At 48.8% G+C, this 24,503-nt stretch overlaps 1 protein-coding gene across 1 annotated transcript in view; it reads left to right on the forward strand.

Annotated features, from left to right (window-relative positions):
* Window positions 1-2,096: 2,096 nt before the first annotated feature.
* Nt5dc3 (5'-nucleotidase domain containing 3) overlaps window positions 2,097-24,503 on the forward strand; it is a 45,605-nt gene continuing 23,198 nt past the window's right edge. The window contains exons 1-2 of the mRNA XM_057758061.1: window positions 2,097-2,393; window positions 22,841-23,025. Coding sequence (XP_057614044.1) covers window positions 2,195-2,393; window positions 22,841-23,025 — 384 coding nt within the window. The 5' untranslated portion in view covers window positions 2,097-2,194. The remainder of the gene's footprint in view (window positions 2,394-22,840; window positions 23,026-24,503) is intronic.

The raw sequence follows: 24,503 nt of genomic DNA on the forward strand, positions 1-24,503 counted from the left end.
CTCCAGGGATCCTACTGTCTCTGCTTTCCCCATGGAGGTCATAGGCACAGGCTGTCACACCTGGCTTTTTATGGCGGTAACTAACTCAGGTCCTGGTGTGCGCACAGCAAGTCTAACTCAGGTCCTGGTGTGCACACAGCAAGCTGTAACTAACTCAGGTCCTGGTGTGCACACAGCAAGTCTAACTCAGGTCCTGGTGTGCACACAGCAAGCTGTAACTAACTCAGGTCCTGGTGTGCACACAGCAAGCTGTAACTAACTCAGGTCCTGGTGTGCACACAGCAAGCTCTTTACAGACTAAGCTACCTCCTTAGCATCTATTTTGGATTCTTTAATCAAATATTTTCTTTTAAACACTTAGGAGTCATCATTATCTACGTCTGGGGATTCAGTTTTCTTAGTCCCTTATAATGTTGTGTCTGATTTTAGTTAAAAAGAGCAGGTTCTAAGTGACTCAGATTTCTATGGGAAGTAGAACAATCTTGACTCCATAGTACTATATTCTAGTATATATTATATATATGCAATCTTACCAATTCTAACTTCATTTTTACATTTCCTTGGTTTATCTATTGTGAATTTAAATTTTTTCCATCTAAGCAAAATTGATGATTGTTGTCACCAAAACTTTTTATTAATACAATAAGAAAAAAATAGAAATTGAAATGCTCTCAAGTCATAAAGCTTTAAGTATCAGAGGCCTTGGATTTGATACTATATCTATTTGAGCATTTTACTATCCTCCATTTTATCAGTGATTCGTCAAACATTAACCTGCAATAGTTAAGGATTACTTTCTAGCGACCCTCATCCCTACCGCCCAACAACGTTGTTCCTAGGAAACTCAGGGAAGAGGGGACTCAGCTATGTGGCTTTAGGTGAGCAACTTTACTTCTGCGGTGTCTCAGTTTCACTATGTATAAAATGAGAGACATGGTACTTATCTTTGAGGATAGCTGAGAAAACTGTAGAGATAAATTACCCTGGAAGCCTCATTGATGACTTTTTATTATCAGGCAGGAACTAGCTTAAGGGTCATCTTCCTCCATGAACCACCTTACTCTCCCAGCGGACGCTTTAGGAATCACGATTGTGCCCCAGCTACTTCACATGTGCCAGCGTCTCTCTGATTTACCTCCTACTCAGTGGTCACCATGGGGGTAGTTTGGGAATTCCTAGGGCTCAGTGCGTTTCAGGCAGATCTCGGGTGGATGGCAGTCAATCCTGCAGGAGCCACGTCTGACTCAGGGCACACAGAGGTGGCGCCGGGTGGGGCGGCTGCCGTTTATTGGCTTTTAGTGGGAGCTACGAGGCATGGAACAAGTGCAGTTAAGCAGGTGAGCTGAGCAGGCACCAAGCGTGTTGTGAGCGTGGGCAGGAGCCTGAAATCATGACCAGAGGACATCTTGGAGGTGGGAATCTGGCTTTCCAGAGGCCGTGCACCGAAAAGGGAAATTTGAGTGTGCTTTATATTTGGAATTTTCAGGGGTGGGATCTTGCAGGCGATTTTAGACTTTGTGTGGGACATCGGCAGGTTTGGATGGGCTTCAGGACGTCTCAGACAGGTACCTGAGATCCAGAAGACCTGCAGATGCCGTTGATACGGAGTGAGGTCACCTTCCAGAGGCTGGGACCCGGGCAGGAGTGCCTAGTGAGGAGTGCCTATCAGTGCAACCATAATCGCCACGGAAGGCAAGAGGAAGAAAGCAAGGAGTCCTGCGGGCGGCGGTAGGGTCGGAGACGAATCAACCTAGTCCATGCGGTCTCAAGTGCCACTGCCCTGCCACCCCCACGCCTCGTGGGGTCAGGAAGTGACCGCAGCACACCGGGAGCCGAGCCCAGGCATCTAAGGCCCCGCCCAACCCGTTCCTACAAGGCTTCGCCCCTGAGTCCGCCTGTGACTCAATCACGGAAGGTCCCACTCAGTCCCGGCCTCCCTCCGTCCAGCCAGGCCCCGCCCCTGACTCAGCCTCAGGCCCCACCCACCCCGCGGCTCCAAGCCCAGCCCCTGACCTCGCCTCCGTACAGACCCCGCCCACGTCCCCAGGCCCCGCCTCCGACTCCGCCTAGGTCCCGCCCCTCAGAGGCTGGTTCCTGGGCCCGGAGGCTGCTGGCACAGAGGCAGGCGTCGCGGACTCGCGTCCGGTTCTCTCCCCACGCTGGCCGTCCGTGCCTCCGGCAGTTCGGAGCCGGCATGGCCACAGTGGCCGCGGTGGCCCGCGGGGCCGGGGCGAGGGCGGCGGCGGCGGCGGGGCTGCGGAGCAGCGGCGGAGCTGCAGCTCGGGGACGGCCGCGCACAGGCTGCGCTCGGCGCCTGTGCACCGCCCCGGCCGCCGTGGACATGAAACGCTACCTGTGGGCGCGCTACCACGAGGCGAAGAGGAGCACGGACGGTGAGTGAGTGCGAGCCCCACCCTGCACCGCCCGCTCGGGGACCCTCGGGCCCCGCACCCTATCTCTGCTGCGCGGCTCCCGCGGAGACGGAGTCCAGAACTTGGCAACTCTTGCTTCGCTGTCATTCCCATGCTTGGAAAGCTGTTTCATACCTGGGGATTGCTTAGCCAGGAGTGGGCCTCGGAAGTGCTCTGGGCAGCCGCGAGAGTTCCAAGGGCGTCAGTCGGAAAATGTTATCCCAAACACCGTTAGGTGTTGTCATTCACCCTGGGAATGGTAGTGGCAGCCCAGTCAGCTGCCACGCTGTCCTAGACAGGCTCCGGCGCAGGCGGCTGGGTCAGGAGGCTGAGCCGGTTTTCTTGGTGCAGCGGGATGGAGTAGGGTGAACCATTCTGTTTGAAGTGGGTGTGGGGGTCTGGTTATCCACGGCCCTCTGCGAGGGGGAGAGGGTACTTGTGGCTGAGAAGAAGCTCCAGTAGGAAGCGGGGAGGAATGGAGAGAGGAACCAGACTATACTAGTGTCAGGCATTGATAACGTCCCTCATCTCCTGCAGCCTCCGGAGGAGGGGGTCGCGTCCTTTGTGTAGATGGCAAAGGAGAGATTTGAGTGCAAGAAAGGGACCTGACCAAAGATTAGTTTTGACCCAGAGTCGGGAATCTATTGTCCCGTCTCTTGCTTTGTGTTTCTTCCCAGCTGGCGATTATTTGGAACCTGGAGTCAAGGGGCAGTGAGCCGTAGACACTGAAGCTATCAGAGGAGACTCAGGATTTAATATATTGATTCTTTTGCAGGGAGGCGGTTGGGGAGGATGGCCCAGGGAGGGTTGGTGAAGGTACATTTTGTAGGATTTCTAAGATCCGTTTGCATCTTTTGGCAAGAGGTCAGTTCAAGCGAAACAAAACCCACTTGGAATAATTTTCCAGCGTGTCAGCGATGCAGACGTCTATGGAAGAGTGGCTTATTGTTTCTGGTTTTTCCTTTGCCAAGAGTTGGATTTAAAAGCTGTTATGTGGTGCGGCCGCAAGATTTGCTTTGGAGTGGTTAGGATTTACAGATCTTAGAGACAGAAGAAATGGAGAAGATCGTCTAGGCCAGGCAAGTTCTTAGAGATGGACCTTAAAGTCCCTGGGTTATCCTCCCAGGTGGAGGGCCACTATTCCTGGCAAGTTTGTTCTTTTCTCCTTGCCTCCCACCCTTCCTCCTTTCGGATGCTCTGCAGATAGTAGCCACTGTAGGGGGTGGAGGAGGTGACTTAGGTACTACAGGTACACGGTGCACACACAGGTCCTCTCACAACGGGTACACACACGGTGTGCAGGTCTCCACACTGTGTGTACACAGTATGCAGGTCCCCTCACTGTGAGTACATGGTGCGCAGGCCCCCTCACTGCGGGTACACGGTGCACAGGTTTCCACACTGTGTGTACATAGTACGCAGGTTCCCACACTGTACATGGTGTGCAGGTTCCCTCACTGCGGGTACACGGTGCGCAGGCCCCCTCACTGCGGGTACACGGTGCGCAGGCCCCCTCACTGCGGGTACACGGTGCACAGGTCCCTTCTCTGTGCCCACAGCACATTCACAAATAGTTCCTCTGTCGCCCCTGAAAACTTAGGGACTTTTAAGTTTGGCTCTGACTTCTTTGTCTCATTTGGGTACTCAGCTTCCCTCCCCTCCTCCAGCTGGTGTCTGTGACCTTTCAGTGAGCATGTGTTAAGTACCCAGCAGCCGACTTTAAGGTTATTGATTCTCAGGTTCCTGAGTCTTGGCGGGGGGGTCCAGCATCTGTTCACCCGCCTGCCTGTGCCAAGATGTGGACCAGGCCATGGATGTGAAGTCTAGAGGGAGAGATAAGTGACAGCCGCTGACAGGGCAGATGAGGGCCGATGGGGATGCAAGAGCCCCTCCCCCTCCTCAGTTATCCCCTCAGGAGAGAGTTTTACCTTTCCACTTCTTGATTCTGACAAAAGAATTTCATTTTCTGGCCACTTGATCCCTTTCTGTAATCCAGACAGTTCCTTCAGGTACAATCACTCAGATGCCTGCCCGGCAAGGGCTGTGGCTTTAGGCTTTGCTTTAATGCCTTCTTCCCCAGTCTTTCCTTTCCATTTTAATTGAAATTTGTTAAAAAACAAAACAAAACATTTTCAGGTCAGTTTTGGGTGTACAGAGAAACCCGTAGTTCCTATAAAGCCGGCGGCTGTCTTCCATTCCAAGCCCTTTTTGTCCCTTCTCCTCTCCCTCCCTTCTTCCTTTGTCTGTACCCAACATCCCCTTTCTGTCCTGGGGTCCCATCCAGGATTGCATGCTACACTAAGTTGTCTTGTTAGGCCCCCTTGACTCACACAGTTTATCACACTTCCTTGTTTTTCTGTGACAGTTTCCAGGACTGGTCACATTGCAAAGCATCCAGTTGGAATTAATTCCCATTTTTTAAAATTTTTACTGAAGACGTTTAATCTAGTGATCCTCATCTGGAAGTCATAATAAATAGCTATGTGGCTTCAAGCATCAGTGGTGCTGGACTTAAGGTCCCTTGGACTAGTGTTCTGAGAAACCACTGGTGTGACTGTCCTGCCCAGGGCTGGATGTATTTGTGTGAGGTCTGTTCCTGTTGACTGTGTATTGTATTTCGGTGGAAGTCTAGACTTCTCAGTGTGTTCAGGTAATTGGCCTGTTTTCTTGTCTCCAGAACAGAGGCGGTCTTCCCTCAGAGGCAGCTCCAACTTTGGGTTTGGATAACTTGTGGGTTTGTTGTTATCTTCCTTCCTTCCTTCCTTCCTTCCTTCCTTCCTTCCTTCCTTCCTTCCTTCCTTCCTTCCCTCCCTCCCTCCCTCCCTCCCTCCCTCCCTCCCTCCCTCCCTCCCTCCATCTTTTCTTCCTTTCTCCTTCTTCCCTCCCTCCCTCCCTCCCTCCCTCCCTCCCTCCCTCCCTCTCACCCCCCTCCCTCTTTTCCCTTCCTAAGGAGTTAATCAGAGAGCAGGGCTGCTTAGAATACTTGCCCCTTGGCGAGGCTGTAGTTGGAGATAAACAGGCAGCAAAGCTGGGGATTACTGTGAAGTGATAGAAGCCATATTCAGAGACACAGAAAGGCTTATTCACAGTTCTGGGTTGAAAGAGTTTGATAATCCATCAGAAATTAGGTATTTGTGGGGATTGGGGAGCCAGTTCAGTTGAGAGCTTCAGCACAAGCATGGGACCCTGAGTTCTAATCCCCAGAACCCACAGAAGCTGGGTGTGGTGGCACCTCACTGTACTGCCAGCTAGCAGGGGAGACAGACAGGAGGGTTTCTGGGGTTTGCTGTCCAGATAGGTGTGCAGGAAAAAGCCCAAACAGAAAACCCAGAGAGCTCCATGTTCAGTGAGAGACCCTGTGTGAAGGCAGTAAGGCGGTGACAGAACAGGACACTTGACGTGCCCCTCTGACCTCTGCACGAGTGCACATGGGGCATGCACCACAGACACGTGCACACCGACATACACCATACACATGTGCACACACACAATTTTGGTACTTAGCAGGGACTACTGATGCAAGCAGAACAGGTCCAAAGTAAACATAAGACACAGAGATAATTCTCACCATATATAAGGTGCTATATTATAACTAATGACACACATTCCTCCAGGAGCTGCTGCAGGTGAATAACTTACAAGACTAACATCTTGTTAGTTTAGACTAGCATCTCTAGGACTGTGCCTTACAATCTTCTGAGAATACAGCTGTTAAAATGGAGAAAAAAAAATCCACACCCCAGTTTTTTTATAGCTGGGCTTTTCAGTTCTAGCTTTAGAAGCAGCCAGAGCCTTTAAAAGCCACGAGTTTCCAAGAAAAAAGATGTCGATATTTTGCTTCCTGAATAAATTTGATCTTGAAGCCCCAGTTTTGCATTAGTAGCTCCATTTTGGGGGTTCTGTACTTTGGAATCTCTAATAATATGTTTAGTAAGAATGCATGTTACAAATGCTGGATGATTCGCCATTATCCAGCCAGAAATGTGCTTTCTTTACCCAGTTAGGAATGGCAGACAGTGGAGTCAGGAGCCCATAGGAATCTGGAGACTCCTTGTACTCTGTCTTTGGATAAACAGAGACATTTGCACTCCTAAATCACACTTCCTCCGCAGTTGTGCACACACAGGACATTTCATGTGTGATCTCATTGGTTTCCTGGGTCGTCTCACCCCAAGTCCCAATGCTGGTTTGGTTTTCTGTTATTCTTAACACGTGGAAAGACTCACACTGTGGATGAGAGCTGGTGGCAGAGCCAGCACAGCGACCGGTCTAGACTGAGCTTGTACCTAGCTGGGTTGTGGATGCTGGATCCAGCCCAGGACCTTGTTCATGTTACGGAAGCATTCTGCCAAGTGGGCTACATTTCCAGACCAGGAATGTCTGCAGACAAGCTTCTCAGATGATGGGTGCCACCAAGGCAGAGAAGTGCTGATTTGTTTGTTAGCCCTGGATCAGGCTGGCCTCAAACTCATAGAACTCTCCCTGCCTCTGCCTCCCTAGAGCTGGAATTGAAGGCGTGCGCCACCACCACCTGAAATATTGATTTTTAGAATTAAATTCTTTTGTCCTCCAAGACTGTTAGCGGAATTACCAGTTAATCTCCCTAGGCATTTTATCTTCTCCTCTATACTTCTCAGGGTGTATATTCCTTAGTGAAAGAAGCAAATTCACTCCAGATTTTTTTTTTCTGGGTCTCTTGTAGCCTAGGCCAGCCTTGAACTCTCTGTAGAGTCGAGAATGACCTCTGAACTCCTGATTTTCCTGTCTCCTGTAAATGCTTGGGATTAACTTCGTGCATTCTAGGCAAGCACTCTCAACTGCCCTAATTCTATGTAGAACATTCAGTCTTGACTCTCAGCAGCAAAAGCCAGGCGGCAGACGTATCCTTAAGTGGAGGAGATGGCCCAGCAGTTTAAGAGCTTGCTTTGTAAGCCTGAGGACAGGGTTTGGGGTCCCAAAACCCACTGTAAAGGCAGGGTGTGTAGCAAGACTTACAATTCCAAGAAAACGGAGGTGGGGTTCTTAAAGCCATATGGCATAAGCTGCCCTCAAACTCACGATCCCCCATTTGCCTGCCTGTATGTGTGTGTACCATGTGTTTGTTTGGTGCTGGCTAAGGCCACAAGAAGGCCTCCAATTCCCAGGAATTGGAGGTTAGATGGCTGTGAGCTGCCATGTGGGTACAGGGAACCAAGTCCTGGTCTTCTGAACGAGCAGTCTATGCCCCTGACCACAGAGCAACCTCTCCAGCCCCTTACTGACTGGTGACCATCATTTGCGAGGTAGAGAGGTAGCTAAGGTAGCTATATCCTTTTATCTTCCAGAACTTTTTGTAAACTTAAAATTCCTTCAGAGAAAAGTTTTTTCAGGGGTTCCGTATGTAGTTGTCATGTTTGAGGCCTTGGGTTGAGTACCTTGTACCAATATCTCCTCCCTCTCCCCAAATCAAACAAAACGTACAACACTTCTTAAAGATCCTGGAAGCTTCGTTTATATGGAGTTACAGGCATATTGAAATTAAGTGTACCTAGTGATTTGTTTAATGCGACAATAAATTGCTACCTGTTAACATAAATGGCTTTTTATTTTTTGGTTTTTCGGGGCAGGGTTTCTGTGTAGCCCTGGCTGTCCTGACACTCTCTGTAGACCAGGCTGGCCTCTGTTGTTGATAGATTTTTTTTTTTTATTCTTGCCCTATAAAGCACAGCGTCTGCTCTACGCTCTACGATACTATGCCTGTAGCGCCCTACGCTTGTAGTGCCCACGCCACTACAGGTCGGCACGCGAGCCGGGAACTATGCTGGAGACTTAAAAACACACGCACAGAGACAGGCAGAGAGAGACATGGAGGACACGGGTCATCCTTGATACAAGAATGCCAACTTTGTTGTGCTCCAGGGAAGCTTATATAGGGATCCTTAACTGATAGCCACGCCCAGATCTCGGGATCTTTCAGCTGCAGGCCTCACCTGAACCCGCCCCCCTGTCATCAGGGTCTCGTGCTCAGAGCAGCTGCAGGCACAGGTGTTTTGCTCTGTTCACTCCAGCAGGCGAAGGGTCTGAGGCAGGCAAAGAAAGTCCAGGGGCCAGGGGTCTTTATCCCCAACATCGCCCCACATTGGAATGCCAAAATGTTGTTGTTTGTTTTACTCTTTTGGCTTTTTTGGAGGTCCTGCCACTCAGCTCCCAAATAAATCGCACACGGAGGCTTATTCTTACCTATAAATGCCCAGCCTTAGCTTGGCTTGTTTCTAGTCAGCTTTTCTTAACTTAAATTATACCCCTATCTTTTGCCCCTGGGCTTTTATCTTTATCCTACATACCTTTTTAAAGTCTTACTCCATGGCTTGCTGTGTAGCTGGGTGGCTGGTCCCTGGAGTCTTCTCTCGCCTCTTCTTCCTTTCCTCCCAGATTTCTCCTTCTGTTTACTTTCTCTACCTGTCAGCCCTGCCTGTCTTTTGCCCTGCCTGTCTTTTCTCCTGCCTGGCTATTGGCCGTTCAGGTGCTTCAGAGGCAAAGAATCAAAGCTTCATAGAGTTAAACAAACGCAACATAAAAGACGGCAGCATATCTTTGCATCATTAAAACAAATGTTCCACAGCATAAACAAATGTAACGCATCTTAAAACAATATTCTACAACAGGCCTCGAACTCAGAGATCCTCCTGCCTCCTGAGTGTTGGGATTAAAGGTATGTGCCACCACCGCCTGGCCTGGCTTCTTTGGTTAGAAAATGTTTTTCCAAAATAAAAAAACTTTAGGATATCAGCATAGCTTCATATTTTGCGAGTTTCTGTCTGTGCGTGTAGATGAATACAAGAGTTCTGGATTCTCCGGTTGCTTCTGCATTTAGCCTGCTGTAGTGCAGACGTCACGCAGCCTCTGGGAAACACTCTGCACATTGCGGGGCTAACATCCGTGCTCTCACAGCTCTGGGGCAGAGTCCAGGGCTAAAGCCAAGCTGGTGGCAAGGCTGCCTTCTCCTCTTCTGGCTCAGGGAAGAATATGTCCCTGCCCTTTCAGCTTCTGGAAGCTTCTGGTCTTCTATCCCACCCCTCCTCCACCTTTTGAGTTTGTGAGACCGGGTTTCTTTTTGTAGCCCTGGCTGTCCTAGAAGTCTCTCTGTAAACCAGGCTGGCCTCGAACTCAGAGATCTGCCTGCCTCTGCCTCTGCCTCGTGAGTGCTGGGATCAAAGGTGTGAGCCATCACTGCCCAGGAATTCTGGTGTTTTTTGTAGTCCTTTTCGTTTTGAGGTAAAGGCTGATGGAAGCCTCCTCACACCTTACTGCCTGACTCCAGCCAGGCCTCCATTTCCTCATACAGGAAGTCTGCAATTACAGTCGGCCCACCTGGGTAGCCAAGGATGCTCTTTGAAGTGCAGCCCTGCCTTCTCCCCTCTTTGAGTCACAGGGATCTCGGTGGGACGACTTAATTAGCTGTTTTTCTGCTACAATTTAGTGTTATGAGAAGTTTTCGAGGCAGGGCAGAAAGATGAAAACCTTTGAGCATGGAAAGTCCCTCAACTCAGGCGTTTGATGCCTTTTCCCAGCAGCAAAGCAATATAGTTCCAGCACAGCTTGAGACCTCTCACCTTGTCTCCAAACCTGCAGCTCTCTAGAGAACTTGCCAGGAATGGTATTGGCAGTAAAAACACCTCCCGAACCCTTTGCACAGTTGCACTGGCTCCTCACTTTCCCCCCTCAGCTTCCGAGTCCACCCCAGGCTTCACAGAGCCTCTTCAGTGCCAAAGATAAGGTTCCTCATATCAGCTGGGATATTTTCAAGCATACCATACCTGTTTAGCGGGAATGACTCTGGCTTTTTTTTTTTTTTTTTTTTTTTTATGACTGTCTGACTGCCTTAAAGGGCCAGGCTACCCACCGTGCAATTGACTGGACAGGAAGGGGGTGTTGCATATAGTGAGCATAAACTGTTGGTGCACTAAGGCTCCCAGAAAATGTTGCTGAATGCTGCAAAGATTTCTGTACTTCTGCAGGCTCCTTCGATGAGTGTGTAGGCTCCTTCTGTGACTCTGCTTAGCACATGGTGCTGGCTGCTCGCTCTGCCTCTCTTGGGTCTGTGAGAGCTGAGCCTTAGGTCCATGGGCACTGCCCAGGAGCTACGATTATCTGCCCCAGCTCTGGCAAGTTGCCGGGCTGAGCTGTGGCACCAGTAGAAGCAGTGGCACTGGTGGTGTGACTTTTCCGTCTATTGAAGCACCAACTGTATCTGACCTAGCTCCCAAATAATGTCAGAGGCTTCTTATTATGAATTATGAATGCTCGGCCTTAGCTTAGGCTTGTTCTCACCCACCTCTTAAAACATAAACTAACCCATTTATATTAATCTACGTTCTGCCATATGGCTTGTTACCTCTCTTCCATACTGTACATCTGACCTGCTCTGCATCCCGAGCACCCCATATTCTTCCCAGAGTTCCTTTCTCTCCCTGGAAGTCCTGCCTACCTCTCCTGCCTAGCTATTGGCCACTTAGCTCTTTATTAAACCAATCAGAAGGTGCCTGGGCACATCTTCACAGTGTACAAAAAGATCATCCCACAACAGAGTAGGAAAAAGAACGGATAGAAGTTTATACTTACTGTGTTGGCATTTGCACACACTTAGTGGTTTGCTAACTTGACTCCGGCCCTGCTCCTTTATCTTTGTTGCTCTTGGGTTTCCTGTAGATTGGGAATTTCCCTCTTGGAACACCGATGTTCATGGAGACCGTGATGGCGAGGTTCCTCGGTGTGTGACCTAGGAAAGTTACTATCGTTCAGTCCTTTTCTGTCTGTCCTGTACCTTAGCGACAAGCATGCCATTGGGTATCTTTGGTTGTTTTCTTCTAAGAAGCTCTGCCCCTTGAAACTAAGTATCTTTGCTCTTGAACAGTTAAGTTTAGTTTTTATTAAATGACTTACCTTAAGATTAAGTTGTCGGGCTGGAGAGATGGCTCAGCGGTTAAGAGCATCGCCTGCTCTTCCAAAGGTCCTGAGTTCAATTCCCAGCAACCACATGGTGGCTCACAACCATCTGTAATGGGGTCTGGTGCCCTCTTCTGGCCTGCAGACATATATGTAGATAGAATATTGTATACAAAACAAATAAATAAATATTTAAAAAAAAAGATTAAGTTGTCATCAAACCATTATATTTAGTCTTATTTAAATGCAGTTGTATGTGGTTTTTATTTCTGGAACTTGAGGAAGTGTGATGGATTTCTACGGAGCAGTGGGAATTACAGATATCACAGAGTAATAAGGAACAATTTTAACTTTCAGTGGGAGTAGTATAAATGCCATGTGCATTAGCAGTTTTTTAGGTGAGTAATTCTATTTGTCATGGATTGCTTGTCCCTGGAGATGATGCAAAATCCTGGTGGAAAAGGAAAAATTTCTCTTTAGATTAATAGAATATTAGTAACGTCTGCATCGCCCCCTCCCACCCTCCCCAAGAGCCAGCCCTTTGTGTCCCTCCCTTGTCAGTGTGCTTTGCGCTGATTTCCTCCGACAACCCGTGCTTTATAGCTAATAACTCTTGTCTCATTCCCTGCTAGTGCTGACACACAGGAGCTCTGTAGGTGCTAAAAACCCTGTAAGGTTCGCAAGTAGGAAAACCAGGTTATAAAAAAGACACTGCCTATTGGATGACCTCATTTGCAGAACGCTCTAGAGATGAGTGTAGAAATCTGACCGCAAAATTCAGCAGGGGCAGAGGGAGGGAGAGCTGCGGCCTCCCGGGTTGAAGGGGTGTTCCTTATCTCTTTGGACTTCCATGCTGGATACGCAGCCGATCGCACACGGTTTCACCTCAGTAAAGCTATGAAGTCAAGCAGAGATCTAGAAAGGCTTCTGGCCTGGTTTGCTCATTCTGAGGCAAGTACCCATGCCAAGCGGTGGGCGGGACCGTGAGTCAGGTGTCTTGCCTTGGATCAGCAACTGCAGCTGCTGGGGCTGTGGCTGCGGCCTGGAAGGAGTGGAATTTGTGTGCGTGACCCTGTAGAAGTGAAGTGTCGTTTCTTATAAGGGCTGAGATGCACTAGCAGGGTTAGTGAAAGAAACAACCCACCCTCTACAGTATGCTTGTTGGGTGATTTTTGTCTAGTTGTAATCTAACCTAAGTCTGGTAGTTTGAATGTAATTGCCCCACCTCGTCACAAAGGGAGTAGCACTATTAGGAGTAGCCTTGTTGAAGTAGGTGTGGCCTTGTCGGAGTAGGTGTGGCCTTGTCGGAGTAGGTGTGGCCTTGTTGAAGTAGGTGTGGCCTTGTCGGAGTAGGTGTGGCCTTGTTGGAGTAGGTGTGGCCTTGTTGAAGTAGGTGTGGCCTTGTTGGAGTAGGTGTGGCCTTGTTGGAGCAGGTGTGGCCTTGTTGGAGCAGGTGTGGCCTTGTTGGAGTAGGTGTGGCCTTGTTGGAGTAGGTGTGGCCTTGTTGGAGGAAGTGTGGCCTTGTTGGAGGAAGTGTGTCACTGCTGGAGGTGGGCTTTGAGGTCTTTTTGCTCTAGCTTTGCTCAGTGTGATGCAGAGACCACTTCCTGTTGCCTCTTGATCAAATGTAGCCAGCACCATGTCTGCCTGCACACTGCCATGCTCCCCGCCATGATGATAATGGACTGAACCTCTCAACCTCTGAAACTGTCAGTGAGTTACCCCAATTAAATGTTGCCATGGTCATGGTGTCTCTTCACAGCAATAGAAACCCTAAGACACTGAGTGTTCTCAGGCTACACAGAGATGTAGGCCAGGCTGAGCTTTCAATAGATTAAATGTATTAAATGCTCCTGGCCCTCTAGGAGGGCCAATTCTGGGGGTTGATCCCATACCTTGTTATAAACCTTATAAGTGGTCTGAAGATATCCTACCCGTGAGCCACTCTTCTGACTGGCCAAATGCATTCAACTATGATATTTTTAACTTATCTTGGGCTATAGGATGTTCTCCTTTTATAAGCCAAGGAACATCTATCATAAATCTTTGGTTGATTTATGAATATAGAAATATGCTGTGGGCCAGACTTGGTGACTCATGCCTTTAATCCCAGCACTCTGTGAGTGTGAGGCCAGCCTGGTATGTACTAGTGAGGTCCAGTTCAGTCAGGGCTACATGGAAAGACATTGTCTCAAACAACTAAAACCCAAAATAAAAAATAAAATCTTTGAAGTAATTGTGCATTAATTCCTTTAAAATACCATGACCAAGGCAACTTACAGGAAAAAGAGTTTATTTTGACTTAGAGGGATAAGAATGCATCTTAAAGGGGAGGCATGGCCCAGGCAACAGGAACAAGAAGCCAAGAGATCGCATCTCAACCACAAGCACAAAGCAGAGAAAGAGACTGGAGGCCTTGAAACTCGAAGCCCACCTCAGTGACTTACTTTCTCCAGCAAGTCCAAGATCCTAAACCTCTTCAGCTAGCGCCACTGACCGGGGATGAAGTATGCAAATATGCCAGCCTGTGGGGACACTCCATTCAAGCCCCGGCACACTGCCTACCACAGGATATGATGGGCCCTGAACTGCTAATCTTACACCACCCCTGTGCCCCTCCCTCTGTAGATGGGCATAGTAGCTAAAGCCCTTAAATAAGTGTGGTCCATGGCCTTGACTTTACACAGTGGCTCCCACAGAGTGTTAAGTGTGTGTGACTACTGTCCACTAGGAGAACTTGGTCCTCTGGGCACTGTGGCAGTCCACAGAGAGCCAGGTGGTATATTGGGAAAGTAAGAGACTCCGTCTGCTTCTTGTAACTGGTAAAATTCACTAGGAGAAAAGGTTCTGTTTCTTCTGCAAGGCTTTTTGAGTTTATATATTCTTTTCCTGTCCCTCCTCCCCAGAAAGAGCTTAAATCTGGCATATGACCAAAATAATAATAATAACAAAAAAGCATAGCTGAATAACTTTGTTTTATGTGTGGTGCTAAGGTCAAACCTCGATGCCAGGTAAACACTGAGACAATGAATTATCGTCTTGGCCCTTTAACATTTGAGACAGGCTCTCTCTCTGGAACTCTCCATCCAGTGCTGGAATTACAAACATGCAATACCATGCCTGGCATAACTGAATAATTGTATAAATTTATTCATAAATAAAGTGAAATCATAACATCCCATCAAGGAAATGTCGTAGCCACGTTCTGGGATTGTGGCTTCTGCTCATTTGAACTTGAGAGTTGTCCACTGGGCTCCAGCCCCCGTTTGGTCATGTCTTACTAACAACATGCTTTGGGCTCCTGAGCTCAGTGTCTGAGAGGAGCCTGTCTCCCCAGTTTGTGCCTTATTAGAATCGCTGCAACAATGTCTTCACGCGTGCACTTTATCCACATCTCTGAGGATTTCCCTAGCAGAGATTTCCTGGAAAGTGAGAGTGCGGGTCAAAGGGCACGGCGTTCTTGGTGCTGATGGCTGGCACCGATTTCTGTGCTGAAACTGCCTGGAGCCAGTCCCTAGTCCCCAGCACCAACACCAGCACCGTCTCTGCCTCCTTTGTTACCGAAAGCAGAGTACTTCCAGACAGCACTAGGAATAAGAGCATCCTAGACCAGTGGCCTTCAACCTTCCCAATGCTGCAACCCTTTACTGCAATTCCTCATGTTGTGGTGACCCCCAACCACATAGAATTACTTCCGTTGTTATTTCATAACTGTAATTTTGCTGCTGTCATGAATCATAATGTAAATATCTGAAATGCGACCCCTGGGAAATGGTTTTTGACTTCCCAAAGGGGTTGCAGCCCACAGCTTGAGAACCACTGCCCTAGATGAGAGGAAAATGATGTCTTATTATTATTATTATTATTTTGCTAAAGACTACCTGCTTACCATTGAAAAACATGTATGTGAGCCAACACAGTAGACCATGTGTGTCTGCCCGTTAGAGAGTGCAGTTGTTAGCTGGGCCCAGATGTTTTCATTTACCTTTTTAAAGATGGAGTGGCTGAACGTTTGTCCATTAGCTGGTTAATGTCTTTTCTGGGGATTTTAAAATTTATTAAGGACATTTCTGTTTTTTTTTTTTTTTTGTCTAATATGCCCCTAGTTTGTAAATCTGTCAATACTTTGCTTTTCAACATATTCTCTGGATTTTAAAAAATACTTGGAAAGTTATGTGCTATTCATAAATTTTTATACCTTTTAATACTTAAAATGTTTTTTTTTAAAAACTGTTTCACATGGCGTATGGTTTGCAACATTCTGTGTGAGAACAACTTTCTCAACATTCTCTCCATGTAGCACACATAGAAAGGCAGACTTTGAGCTGGAGAGATGGCTCAGAGGTTGAGAGCGCTGGCTGCTCTTGCAGAGGACCTGGGTTCAGTTCCCAGCCCAGTCGTCTATAATGAGATCTGGTATGGCGTGCAGGCATACATAATATATATTAAAAAAAGAAAGGCAGACTTTGACACGGTCTTAACGATGTGTGGTGGAGTCACAGGCCACAGGCACCCAGCCCGCTGGTGTTGGTATGGGAGGGAAGTTTAAGATTGAGAGGTGGGGATACCTTTAATGCAGAGCTAAAGTTTAAGCACTTAAGGCAGTAAGAACTTTGAGCAGCCGAATATCCCTGAAAAGCAATAAAAAACTTCAGCTGACTTAGTTTAAGCAAAAAAAAAAATATATATATATATATTTGGGCTGGAGAGATGGCTCAGAGGTTAAGAGCACTGGCTACTCTTCCAGAGACCCTGAGTTCGATTCCCAGCAACCACATGGCTCACAACCATCTGTAATGAGATCTGGTGCCCTCTTCTGGCCATGCAGGCATACATGGAGACAGAATACTGTACACATAATAAATAAATAAATCTTTAAAAAAAAATATTTTTGAGGAGAAGCTGAGTTACGGTGCTTTCCATGTGCACGAGATTCCTGGCACCACAAAGATAAAATGAACCAAGAGAAGACATTTTATGGACGGTGTCATGAAAATGTCACAAGGCTGTGGTCCTGGCACTGAAGTGATGCCACTGGGTGCTGCCCCCGGCTTCTTACCTTGACAGCTCCTGGGTAGGGATCCCTTGCTCCTCCAGATTTATGTTTCCTCAGAAATGCCCCTGCCTGGCATGGGGAAATACGTGAAGTCATCAGAGGATGTCCTGTGCCTACTCTGAGCTCCTCGCTGTGCTGGGTTGTTCCTGTACGTTCCCCCTGGAGTCCGGAATCAGACAGACCTCACGTGCCTGTGTGCTCAGTGGGTAGGGAGGCCCTGGTCAGCTGTTCTTACGGACATCTCGTCTAGTGTTCATTTCTCATCGATGCCGAGTCCTTAGGTCAGCCTACTCCCATGTGGTTGCTGGGCCTTCCAGCGTCTGTGTCTTGAGGCATTGCTGTCACATCTGCCACAGGCTGCATTGGAAGTGACGGTTACCACTTGTGCCTCCTCAGGAGCTGGTGGGCAGAGCTGGCCGGAACTAGGAATGGAAGAGAAAGGGAGGAAATTAGTACTTTGCCCCCCCCCCTTGGAAAGAGGGCCCGACTGGACAGGCACAGGTTGGAGACGGTGAAACCACACTGGCTGAGCACAAAGAGCCGGAGCCCACAGCATTGCTTAGCCCGGCTGTCACAGGACGCTCATTTGTCAGCTCCCCTTCTTAGCACGTTCCTGCTTGGTCCCCGGGACACTGCCAGGAGGAAGTAACTTGCTTATTTCTCTTTCTCCCTTTCTCGCTTACTCCCATTTTGTATGCTTATGTGGCTGTTTGACACATGTATGTGTGTGCTTGCCCGAGGAGACCCGAGGTCAGCATCCAGAGATCTTCCTTGACCTCCTTCTGCCTTAAATTTTGAGGTAGCACCTCTCCCTGAACCCAGAACATGTTGGTCCAGATAGACTAGCCATGACTTTTCAGGATTCACTTCTCTTTCTGTCTGCACGCCATGCTGGGGTTTCAAACACCCACACCGTCGCTTCCAGCTTTTTACATGAGTACTGGGGAGTCAGCTTCCTGCTGGCATGACAGGTACTTTGACTGGGACATCTCCCCAATACCCACTTGGTCAACCTTTACAACTCTCTCGGCACCGCCCAATGGCTGAGTGACAGTCACCGCGCCTTTCAGATCTGTGAGGAGATCCCTTGATACAACCCTGGCCATAGTAGATTTCTACTTGACACACGCTCCACATTTACTGGGCGACAGCAGTAGCTTTGCCTGACTGAACGCGTTTTATTAATGGAGAGTCATTTAGCATTTATGCATATAAAGGGGGGCAAGCAAGGTTGGCTAAAGTTGACTTCCCCAGCTCAGATCTTTACTAAAACAGTTGTTTGAATAGAGGGAGATATTGGACTTTACCTAAATTTTGCCTTTGTTCATTTTTTTTTTCCCCTGTCAGCAGTAAAGATAGAATTTAGTCAAGGAATGCTATTCTGAGGGGGTCTTTAAAAAGCAAATCAGGCCGGGCCATGGTGGCACATGTCTTTAATTCTAACACTTGGGAGGTAGAGGCAGGTGGATCTCTGTGAGTTCAAGGCCAGCCTGGTCTACAAGAGCTAGTTCCAGGACAGGCTCCAAAGCTACAGAGAAACCCTGTCTCGAAAAACATACAAAAGCAAATCAGAAGAACGGCGAAACCGTATGGAAGTTTGTCAGTGCACCATGGGACTGGAGATGGCTCAGTGGGGAAGGCATTTGTGCTGCTGAGTCTCGAGGCCTGAGGTAGATTCCAGGGGGAGGGGCACTGGCGGAAGAAGGGGACCGACCTCACTAGTCACTCTCTGCTCCACGCGGGCACTGCTGGGTAAACCTAACAATAAGGAAAAGGAGAGGGGAGGAGATAGTGGGTACGTCACCATGGGTGAACCCGAGGGCATCATGTGAAGGACAGATGCTGAGGACCCAGGCAGACTCTTGGAGACATGGTGGGTGGTGCTGGAGGTGAGGTTGGGGTGTGACCCAATGAGTGTGGTGTTTCAGTGTTGCTAGAAAAGAGCTCTGGAGCTGGATGGCCGTGATGGGAACCCAGGAGTGAACGTACTTAAAGCTTCCCAACCACACTTAATAATTAGGATATAAATTTTGTTTGAGTGCTATTTTACCATAATACAGCAAGAAACCACAAGCCCAAATCAAAACAGAATGCCTGTAACAACTTCAACTTCTTCTTTTCTTCTCTTCTTCTTCTTCTTCTTCTTCTTCTTCTTCTTCTTCTTCTTCTTCTTCTTCTTCTTCTTCTTCTTCTTCTTCTTCTCCTTCTCCTTCTCCTTCTCCTTCTCCTTCTCCTTCTCCTTCTCCTTCTTCCTTCTTCCTTCTTCCTTCTTCCTTCTTCCTTCTTCTTTGATCGGGTTCCGCCACTGTGTAGTTCAGGCTACCTCAGCTCCCGGAGCGCTGGTATTGCCATCAGCTGTTTTCCAGTGCTTTGTGGAAATGATTAGCAGATAGAGAACCAGAAGCCTCCTAGTGTGCTGGGGCCTCTGAATATCCCACATTGTCTGCTGGGGGACACAGCTTCCAGCTCATGGTGGCTTGAGGAGCTCAGAGCTGCGCACTGCCTTCAGAGCTGCTTCTCCACTCCCCAGCACCTGTTGTTCATCTTGCTGTTCTCTTGTGTGTAAAAGGAATTCACTTCCTAAATCCACACCAGCTCCTGTTACTATTTATTTTGTTTGTCTTTTGGTTTAGGTTTTTTTGAGACAAAGTTTCTCTGTGTAACAGCCCTAGAACTCACCCTATAGACCAACCAGGCTGGCCTCAAACTCGCAGAGATCTGCCTGCCTCTGCCTCAGGAGTACTGGGACTAAAGGCGTGCGCCACTGCCATCCGGCTTCTGTTTCTACTTTTGCAGAGTTAGTTCCATGACTAGGAGGGCCATTGTATTCGTGACATCACGTTTTTGGTGACATAAAGAGGATCTGAGATCCCTTTAGGTTTCTGACGCTTCGCCTTGTGCCTGTGTTGAAGACAGCATATGCCACAGCCAGGTGTTGAGTGGCGGCACTTGTGTGGTGTCCAGCCCTGGGCAGCTCTCTTCCGAGCTGACCTGTGGGGATTTCCCCCTGCACTATGGCACCATTTCAGGTTGTGAAAAGCGGAAGGGCTTCCTTGCCAGGGCTTTTTATAAATACAAGCCTTGATTAAAGCCGGCTGTTGGAGCCTCCCACTCAAAGGTCATTTGTGAAAGGGGAGCTTTCGGTTCCTTCATAAGCAAACCTGCTTTACCTACGTCATTTGGATGAGCCTGTCACACTCAGAAAATAGCAGCGCCCAGAGGGGCCCTGGTCACATAGCAGGATCTTTGTATTAGACGCTGCCCTCCTGGCCGGGAGTGCTTGTGATCTGTCGCCTCCTGTTTTCTTCAAAGGCCTCAGACCGGGGCCACATTTGTGAATGAAAGAGCCACCCACTGCCTCTGTCACCCTGAAACCCAAGGCAGTTGCCTTGTTGCTTTTCATGAGGGACGCTAATGAAAATGTGTTGTTTGTGGGGAAGCCACGTGTGAAATGCAGCGTGAGCAAAACCTGCATTCATTGTCACTGGCCTGGAAACCATGGGGTGTAAAGACTTAGGGGTTACCATCTGGCACTGTTTGCAGGTCTGTGAGGTGTTTCTAACTTCTGCTGGGTTTCCCAAGGGGTCTAGCTCCCTGGGCTGTAGCTGGGATTCTGCCCTAGTGGGGGGTCTGGTCCCGTGTGACTGGAGCCATTGCCTCTTGACCACCTGGGTGGCCCCTGGTAGCTACTGTGCTGCTGTTTATAGAAAGAAAAAATAGTGGGTGGGCTCCACTTTATTTAGTTACGTCTTTGTTTTTAAAAATATTGACTTTGGGGGGCTGGCAGGAGCAGACACACCCCTGCATAGTCAGAGATAAATTGTAGGAGTAAGTTCTCTCCTTCTGCCACGTGGGTTCCAGGGATCACACACAAGTCTTCAGGGCTTTGGCAAGGGTTCCTATCTGCTGAGCCACCTGGCCAGTCCTCCTGTTTATTTTAGAAGAACATGCACCATCACCATTGCAGCCAGATCCCCGTGATCTGGGGGCAGGGAGTTAAAAACCCAGATTCTGGAGCCAGACTTCTCAGGTTAAATGCTTGTCTTATTGTTGGGTGGTTGTGTGCCCTTCAGGAAATTATGGGTTCTCTGTACCTCGATCATAGCCATGTAAAATGGAGATAATGCATATGCATGCCATGGGATAGCTAAAAGGATTAAATGGAGCAAGTCTTTGGGGTTGCATACAGGACATGACGACACGTGCTTAGTAACTACTGGCTGCTGGCTGCAGTGCAGTGGTGTGCGCTCATGATCCCAGCTGTTTGGGAGGCCCCAGCTGGAGGACCACTTGAGCCTGGGGCTTTGGAACCAGCCTGTGTGATGTAGTGAGTCAACAGCTGCTATGATAGACTTGTCCTGAGTCATGGAATCCAGACAGGCTGAATTTGGTGTGATCGTGTGGTGGTTTTGCCCTCAGCTCCAGAAAGCCGCTGCCTCTAGTGCTTGGTGCCGTGTGAGCTGGTTCAAGCAGAGTCCGACCCATAAGGTGGTAGAAGGTGAAAGAATGCAATTGCATATCCTCTTAGCAGTATAGGACTGTTTGTGCTTGTCCCAAGGTTAGTTCCGGAGGCCACCGTCCAGTAACTGCTAGCGACTACCTGGATCAGTGTATGTCCTGATACACTGTCTCTCTTATAACACACTGCGCAGTGTCTGGTCCGCAGTGCCCCTGAAGATCCCTCAGGGAGCCCCGGAGCCCTAGATCTTACTGGTCGGTTGATTTCCCTAGCGCTATTGCCTGCTGCATCTCAGTACATCTGATGACCTTGAGATGCTTGAGATACATTCGTTCTGTCTCCTGTCATTTGGGGTAGGAATGAAAGCAATCACATTCACCATTATGCGCTGTGAAAGGCACCAACATGGCCGCAGGATGCCGTCTTCAGACTTCTGTGGTGTCTGGAAATGAGGTCATGAGGGTGGAAGCTCCGTGTGGACATGACTTTTGGCACTGTCGACTGTCGTTCTCCTGCCTTCTGAATCTACGCTTCTAACAATCCTAGGTGGTAGTGATCCAGGGCTAAAGGTGAATTATGTTCTAGGGGCATAAAAATAGGAAAGTATCCCAACATAATGCAGAAATAAAGTCACTGACTGACATTCTCTCCTTCATCTTAAGATTATTTTTTCCGTGCTGGGTACCAAATGGCCTTGTGCATGCCAAGCAGACACTCTGCTGCTGGTCCACAGCCCCAGCCTCCAGCTTGGACTGTGGTAAGGGTCTGTTTGAACTCGACATTGTAAGGTAGAAAGAACCTTCGAAATCCCTTCAAGGAAGAGTAAAAGAGATGTAATAGCAGTCCCTCAGATGGAGAGATCTTCCACAGAAAGACTGCAGAACTGCTTTTGTGTCCAGTGGACCCCAAGGGTATGTGGGGTGATCCCACCTCTGATAAGCCAGCTGAAGAAAGTTACATGCTCGTCACAAAGGTGTTATTATTAATAGAAAAAAAAATTAAACCAGTCAAGTGTTGGGTTGGTTATGGCATACCCATGTAATGCATATATCGAGGTTTTATGTAGCAGCATAAGGTCATATTCTCAGAGTCTGCAATACTGTGAGCTTGTGGTTGAATATGCACTACGGAGACTGCCATACAGGCTTGTGTGTGCAGTAAGGTCAGCCTTACAGGATACAGATGGAGAAACACTGGCAGCCAATACAGTGAATGTGTGTGCAGGCTTGTGTGTGCAGTAAGGTCAGCCTTATAGGATACAGATGGAAAAACACTGGCAGCCAATACAGTGAATGCTAGTTTTCTTCTCTCTCTCTTTCTTTCTTTCTTTCTTTCTTTCTTTCTTTCTTTCTTTCTTTCTTTCTTTCTTTCCTTCCTTCCTTCCTTCCTTCCTTTTCTTCCTTCCTTTCCTCCCTCCCTTCCTCTCTCTCTCTGTTTCTCCCTCCCTCCCTTCTTCCCTCTCTCTTTCTCTCTTTCTGATAGTGAGATGTATTTAAATTCCATGATGTATACTTATACAATCTGTAACCAGCATACATTAAAAAAAAAAAGCCAATCTCTTGGGACATTGAAGCACATACTTTTTCTCAGTCACAGTTACATTGAGATGTGATGTTGCTACCTCTGAACTCAATGAACACTCCCAGAACCCCCATCCATGGCTTTTGGCATATTCATAAAAGGCCTTATGCCACGGCCATTATCACAATCAAATTGAGAATATTTTCACCACTGGAAAGACATTCTGCACCCAGCAACAGTCGCTTCCTCACCTATGTGACACAGCCACTAAGCTGCCCTCTGTGCCCACGGACCTACCTTTCCCTGCTCCTTCTCCCCTTCTCTGAAGCGCTCTTTGGATGAGCTGTGTGCCCGGCCTTGGACCTGCCTGTTCTGGACATCGCATGAGTGTGTAAACTGCCCCTTTGGTTTAGAAGCCCTTCGGCTCTTACCTCTGCCGTGAGATGACGGATTCTGTTTTGCTTCTAGAATTGGTTCCTTCCATCATGAACAACTTGCTGAACCCAGATGCCATTTTCTCCAACAACGAGATGAGCCTCTCAGACATCGAGATTTACGGCTTTGATTACGATTACACCCTGGTGTTCTACTCCAAGCGCCTCCACACGCTCATCTTCAACGCCGCACGGGACCTGCTCATCAGTGAACACAGGGTAAGGCCCCAGAGACCTTCCTGTCCTCTTTCCCTTTGACCCCTTCGACGTCTGACGAGTAAACAACCCCGTGCGGTCACGCCAGGCCCTGCACTTGCTCAGAAGTCCTGTGGTGAGTGGCTGCAGGGGGAATGGGCAGTTTCTGGTCCATTTCAGTTTCCAAGTGACCCTTACTTCTCTAGAACCTGGCTGTATGTATGTGTGCACACGTGTGTGTGGGCATGTATGCATGAGTGCTTGTGTGTGTGCAAACGCATGGATGTGTGTAAGTGTGTATACAGGTGGGAGTCAGAACAGCTTTGTGTGTCTTCCTCAGGAGTGTTGCCCATCTCTCTTAAGACAGGGCCTCTGATTGGTCAGGAGCTCATTAAGACAGGGCCTCTGATTGGCCAGGAGCTCACCAATTAGGCTAGACTGTTGGTCAGCAAGCTCCACCCCCCAGTTCTGGAATCAGAAGCATGCCCTTTAAACCCCTATACTACCCCAGAAATGTGGCTGTGACCTCTGTCTCCAGCCAGAGCCTGTCTCCCCAGGGCTTTGCTGTGATTTGGGAGCTCCCTGTGTGCTGAGCGTTCTGTCCTTGGTGGTGGTCACTGTTGAGCTCTTCTGCCCATGCGTTCCCTTCCCCCCATCCGTTCCTTCTCCCTCCCCCCATGCTTCATCTCTGCCTTTTATGAGCCACGGCCGGCTGGGGATGCAGGAAGGGTAATGGGGGTGACACGGACATTGTTCCAGAGGGAGTCAGGGACTGGGATGGTCAGTGGTGGAGCCGTCTGGTAGACCTCCTGAGGACACTAGAGCAGAGGACTAAGGAGGCACAGCCAATAGTGGGAGTAGCATTTTCAGGGAGCTGGGGGAACAGCCAAAGGGGTGTGATTTCCATCTGGTTGGCCAGCAGAGGTGGCCTGGGGTGCAGTGAGTAACCTGGAAACCGAGGTTGTGAAATCTGCAGTTTGTCCCCTCTCAGATGTGACAAAGTGTGACCAGTGTGGAGAAACCACCCCCCTGGTACTAGTTCAGAGGGGTCAAAGTCCCCTTTGTCTAGGTCCTGGCGTTGGGCACAGTCTCTCTGTACTTGTGTTTCTCAGTGGATTTACGCAGTTACGCTGTCCTGATCCATGATGTAGAAAGGGCAGAAATGCCCTAGTCTTGTCGCTCAGCCCAAGCATCAACTTTCTTCTGTTTTTACCCTTTTTGTCATCCACATTTCTTCGTCTGTTCTCCTCCAAGGGGAACAGGCCCTGAGTAGCCAGGTAGCTCTGCCCCACCCTCCACCTGCCACTGTCCCTCAGCAGGCACCGGGGGATGGCTCCGCATGGTGCTGCCTTTGTGCTTGCCCGCTGTGGTGTGCTCTGAGCTCGCTGTCACCTGGAACACGGGATCCTGTCCTAGCTTCCTGTCGGTACTGTCCCCAACTTCTGGGCGAATGCTGAGAGCTTGTGGTCTCCAGCCAAACGCTTGGTAGCCTCCTCCTTGGT

This window comes from Chionomys nivalis, chromosome 25 (genome assembly GCF_950005125.1).
Source record: "Chionomys nivalis chromosome 25, mChiNiv1.1, whole genome shotgun sequence".
In the NCBI taxonomy this organism is placed as follows: Eukaryota; Metazoa; Chordata; class Mammalia; order Rodentia; family Cricetidae; genus Chionomys; species Chionomys nivalis.